At 30.3% G+C, this 6325-nt stretch overlaps 1 protein-coding gene across 1 annotated transcript; it reads right to left on the bottom strand.

Moving 5' to 3' along the window:
* Nucleotides 1–4925, bottom strand: LOC119674603 (probable beta-hexosaminidase fdl; the record flags this gene model as incomplete). The annotated part of the gene is made up of 4 exons (XM_038085748.1): nucleotides 4921–4925; nucleotides 2142–2327; nucleotides 194–753; nucleotides 1–122 (listed from the first exon to the last, which is right to left on the bottom strand). Coding segments are annotated over exons 1-4 (873 nt in total), but the record flags the coding sequence as incomplete, so codon positions are not given.
* Nucleotides 4926–6325: the final 1400 nt, after the last annotated feature.

Below are 6325 nucleotides of genomic sequence, written 5' to 3' on the forward strand. Positions count from 1 at the left end.
GAGTATACGAAGGAGGTCATCTTCATCGTCATACCATATAAGCTGTTGTAAACTAGAAAGTCCGTGACGTGCACCAAAAAATGAATTGGCAGTGATGTGCACATTCAATTGACGTTTTTCCACTAAATTGCATGAGAACAAGAATATTAGAATATATCACAGATATATACGAAATATATAATTATTTACTTACAACTTGTGTGAAGCTGATAGCTCTCATCGGTTTCAAAATTTAAATTAATATCTGGAAATTTACGTATAGATACGTTTATCTTTAGGTCATCAATATCACAGTGTTTTCGTAAGTTAAACGCATTTGAGAGAATAGCGGCAGTGGCTATATTTTCAGCTTTTTTCTTCATTAGAACTCTGTCCATGTCGATTTGATGCCGCCTATGTCGCTGTGCAACAACGTTAGGATCATCATCGCTTGTTGTTGTGTCGGAATCTTGATATTCCAGTCTCTGAATATGTCGTAAGTCTTTTAAAAATAATGCAAACACTTCTCTGAAGAGATTTTGCACACCAACAAATGGCGTGTCCAGATGCAGTCTTACAACCTCAACTGAGAATTTTAATGATTTTGAACTAATTCCAGTTTTAATTGTTGGATGTGGCCATATGTTAATATCGCTACAAGTCATTGCACATGTTGTAAATGGAACACGCTTTTCTCCATTTCCAACTGTGAAGTAATGGTAACGCACACATCTGTCCCCTTCACATTTGTATGTCCACATTTTTTCTGTTGGTCTAAATGTAGGTAAAAAGAAAATAATATTATTGTATTATAACCGAAGAATTCATTATTATTAAAAATAATATTATGAAGAGAAAAAACAAAGAACCACAATGGAATTAAAAACTTGTATATAAAATAATATTACATTGAACCAGAAGTTCAAACATTCTTCATTGCGTGTTTCATACAAATAATATGAGGTACCGAATGTCAATAATATGGAGGCAATAATAATAAATATGATTAAACTGGCATTGGATATGTTATATGGCAAAGAAAAGAGTTTAAGTAATATTAAAATTTATACATGTTCTACTGGAAATTATTAGTCTGTACCGAATTTAGTGTCTAAGACCTTAGATCATAGTCTATATATTTAGATAATAAAATGAGAAATATGTAACAACTCAAATTGGTTATAGTCCGAGGAGTAAAGAAATGAATTCATTTATTTAAGTATTAGAGTATACAAAATTCTTAGTTATAAAGTAATGAAATAATGAAGAAGTAATGATTACATACAGAACTCGTTAACATTTTACTACTAAATATGCGCCATTACCAGCAATTAATGCTAACACATGTGCAATGCTGAAATTAAAATTAATACTCAACATAACACTCATTAAGTAGGGGTGAGCCATAGTGTAGATATTAATCAGTTTTATGTGTAATAGAATAAAAAAGTGAATGAAGAAATTTTAGCAGATTATTCTAGTAAGGAAACTTTGACAGACAAACTGAAAAAAGTCTCTTGAAGTTATTGTAGTTTTTCTGAAGCGTTTGGGAACTCGTGATAAAAATTTGATCACTTATGACAACGTCAAGCAAAAACGTTCGTGATCGAATCGCGATGAGTCGGTAGCAACGGTGGCCAAGTCATGATTGACGGACAGAGAGGCCAAATTTGGACAATATTAAAGGAATTGTGTTCAATTAGGATAACGCCAGGCTACATACATTGATTATGACTCGCCAAATTTCGGGAGCTTGGTTGGGAAGTTCTTATGAATTCACCTTATAATTCCAACCTGACACCAAGTGATTACTATCTGTTCGTGCCCCTGCCCATAGACGATTTTTCTGATGAAAAATACGCTTCAAGCAGGCTTGTAAAAATCGACACTCTCAATTTTTTGTCAACAGGGACGACGATTTATATTAGAGAGGAATAATGAAATTACCTTCAAAATGACAACAAGTTATGGAACAAAGCAGCGCATATTTGAACTAAATCAGATTATTTTAACCATAGTAAATAAGCCTTCAATATATGCAAAAATAATGGATTTCTTTTTACTAAACCTATAATTATATTTCGAATAGAAGTTATTGATAATACAAAAATTAAAATTTAGTTTTATTTTTAATTATTTAGTTTTTTAAGTCCAATACTTACAAAGGAAATTCATGAAAGTCAACATGAGTTCTCATTGATTTCTCTAAGATGTTTGAAAAAGTTTGCGGTTTTATAACGTCTTGGTTCCAATATAAAACCATAAGTATAAAAACAGTTACTGACAGTAGCATTAGAAGAGCACGCCGTAAGGAGACGGCTAAGGCCATTTTGAGCATGTAACGTAACCTATAAAAAGAACAGAAATATATTAACATTATATTACTTATATCAAAAATAATTTATACAAAATATTGTTTTATTATTGTATAATAATTTAATTTTATTGTATAAATAAATCAAGTTTTATTTTTGTTTTTGAGCATATATTACGGTTCAAGCCATAGGAAAGTAAATCAAGCAAAAAATAATTATATTTATAGATAAAGAATGTTTATGTTTATGTAACTTTGCCGAATCCCCAGGACTATTTATAAGTAGTACATCTTTTCAGCACAAGCGTAGACATAAGCAAACCTGGAGAATACCAGGAAAAAATGATACCAATCAAATTGATCACATATTAGTAGATAAGAGAAATATGTCTTCAGTTATTGACGCACGATCTTACCGGGGTGCAAAATGTGACTCAGATCACTATATGGTTGTTGCGTGTATTCGTCAAAGGATATTAGCTAAAATCGCAAAAAATACAATAAGAAACATTGGAACGTCGAGGCCACCATAACAAACGAATCTGCAAGAGCCGCTTACCAAGAAAAAATTGAGAACAAACTAGAAGAAAATAAAGAAACGATAAGAGAATCAGACGAAACAGTAAGCTAACAGGGCATTAAACCGACCGTAAATAGCGCAGCAAACAAAACTATTGGCCAAAAAACTCACTCCACCAATGAATGGTTTGATTCAGAATGCAGAGAGATTATCAAAGCAAAAAACGATGCTAGAAAAATATACATTAAAAATGGCACCCGACAGAATTTGCTTAAATATCAAGAAAAAAGAAAAGAAGCTAAAAAAGAATACGAAAAAAGATTTTCTTAGAAAAGAACTAGAAAGCATTGAACAAAATTTTCAAACAATTCAAACAAGATCAATGTGCCGCAGAATATGAAAACAATTGCGCATATTCCAACCGCACTTGACAGCTTGTAAAAATAAAATGGTGAATTGATCAGTGATAGAAAAGAAGTTTTAAATATTTGGAAACACCATTTCAGCGATCTGTTGAATAGCAATGAAGTCGAAGCCCCTAGTGATACCGTATGGACAGTAGAAAATATGCTAGAGGAACCTATATTTGGGTACACAGAACGAGCAATAGAGAAGTTAAAAAACTTTAAATCGTGGGGAGAAGATTTTATAAATGCTGAACTGATCAAATACGCCGGAGAAGAGCTTCACAAGCTGATACATGAATTAATACTTTAAATAGTTCCTATAAAAAAGGCGACAAAACGAGCTGTGCTAACTACAGAGGTATATCTCTTCTTAATGTTTCCTATAAAATATTTTCGATTATCAATGTGGTTATAGAACCGGTCGCTCAACAACAGACCAATGTTTCGTTGTCACAGATTTTCGAGAAATGTTTGGAGTTCAACATTAACATACATTGTTTATTTATAAACTTTAAACAAGCCTTCGATAAGTTCAACAGAAAATACATTCTTTATCGACGCACCTGTTCAATCTGGCTCTACATGTAGCTATCAACGAAATAGATCAAGTAGAACAAGCTACAAAGCAAACAGGTCTTAGAATAAACGAAGAAAAAACTAAATACATGACATTTCCACAAGATAGCCACATCAGAATAGGCAGTTACAATTTCGAGTCTATAAACGAGTTTAAATATCTGGGCGTAGTTCTCAGCACAAGTAAAGTTGCGACCCTTGCAATATAAGATCGTATTCAAACAGCTAACAGCATAGTTTGCCCATATTTTGCTTATGAAATCAACGTTACTATCAAAGAAACAAAAGTTGTGCATATATAAAACTGTCATTAAACCAGTTCTTACCAACTGCTACGAAACATGGGTCCTTAAATCTACCAACAACAACCTGCTACTGAGATTCGAAAGAAAAGTACTCAGGAAAATATTTGGCCCGATGTGCTTAGAAGACGGTACATATACGGTATAACGACGAATTGAATGTCTTGAACGAAGGTGAAACTATAACACGATACATAAAAGCTCAAAGGTTGCGCTGATATGGACACGTCCTACGAATGAGTAACAAAAGAATGACTAAGAAAATTTTCGAGACAAAGCCAGTGGGGAGTAGAAAAAGAGGAAGACCGCGATGAAGACGGTTACAAGATGTAGAAGACAACATACGAACGATGAGAATAACACAATACAGAAAGAAAGCGAAATGCAGAGAAGAATGGAGGCGAATTGTAGAGAAGACAATGGTACATCATGGACTGTGATGCCAAAATGAATGAATAGACAAAGAATTTCATAATTCTGTATGCAAAATTATGTACTAACAATAATATGGTCTGAAATATGGGGCTATACCAGATTAAAGAATTTATTAGTTTCTCAATAATAGTTTAAAGACAACCAAATATAATATATATAGAACCATTTAGTGCAAAGTGTAAACCTATCTATCTTTTAGAATATTTTGGAATAAATATTTTGTAGGCATATAAGATAACATAACTTAAGAACTGAAAAGATTTCTCAATACTGGTATGATATAAACAGTGTATTAATTGTTTTTCGTCTTTCGGGTATAAAATTACATAGTTTGTGGTGTGACATTTTTTAAAAAAAACTTTTAAAGGATATATAAAAAATATTTACCTCATATTGTTGTTTGAAAAGCAAAAAAAAAAAATGCTCAATAATTATCTACTTAATTTTAATTAAATAAATTAAATATTGACAATTTAGACATTATTTATATGAAATTCAAATAGCTGGAGATTATTTTGATTTACTCTCTAGATATAATCCTTCTTTTTTTCCGACTGGTGCTGATTATGGATAGAATGAACTTGAGATTTAAGAAATATGGACAAAAAAATATTGTTTGTTTTTAGATGGAAATTTTCCTTCTTATTAACCCATGAAGATTTCTAGTTTAATGTATATGTTGATTTTAATTTTTATCATATAATTCTTATGACTTTGCATCTCAGATTAATTGAGTTATTAAAACAAGTTAAAAATTTTAATTGATTTAAATTTTATCCATATGTTAGATAGTAGTCGTAACCACATACACCTATTTTTATTCTTAATAAGTACCTTTATTAGAAATGTAGAAGAGAAAATTTTTATAATATTTTTGCTTAAGTAGAAGCTAAGTCTTCAATGGAATCATGCGATTTCGAATTTTAGGACAAAAATTTAAAGTCTCTTATCAAAAATGATAAAATATTAACATATTTAACGACGCTGGATTTAAGCACTTTTTTAGCTCAAAAGTTGAATCTATTTAGTTGACAAAAAACGAATATATGATGATACCATTGAACTCACATTGAATATGGATTTTAATATTATGTCAACATTTTATATTAATTTGATAATTTAATATATTTTGGATTAAGCGTTGTTTTTCTTAATAGTTTCTTGGGCCAAAACAATTTTCTATTATTTATTTACAATACTTTTAAACCACAAATTACTAAATAACAGCACATCAAAACGTAGATAGATGCATAAAAAAAATAGAAAATAAAACACAAAAAAGTGAGAGCTAACAGCACTAAAAATTGTGGAAAAAATTTTAAAAGAATAATTATATAAAAAATTATATGGATATAAAAGTTTATATCTATAAAAAATTATATCTATACAAACACACATTTTCAAATTAAAAATACTGAACACAGTTAGTTATAAATGTAGATTTATTATAAAAATTTTTTTAGAAATGATGTAGATATCAAATTAATTTAACAACTCTAGTTAATGTTTTTTATCTCATGTGGAACCCAAAAAAGGTCCTTTCAAACAATACGAAAATTATTGCTTTAAAGTAAAGAAAAAGTTTTTTTTTATATTTGATAATAAATTTTTCTTATCTGATATAATGAACATGGAATTAACTTAAATGACATGTTTGCATACTGATTTAATGAAGTTTGAAAAAGTATTTTAACCCAAGTTCACTTTCTGACAATAGTGAAAATTTAATGAGTAGGTAAACAAACCCAGCAGGGTGTGTTGGTAGGTAGCATTGACTAATTGCAGAGCGGCT

The sequence above is a fragment of the Teleopsis dalmanni genome, chromosome 2 (genome assembly GCF_002237135.1).
Source record: "Teleopsis dalmanni isolate 2A chromosome 2, ASM223713v2, whole genome shotgun sequence".
In the NCBI taxonomy this organism is placed as follows: Eukaryota; Metazoa; Arthropoda; class Insecta; order Diptera; family Diopsidae; genus Teleopsis; species Teleopsis dalmanni.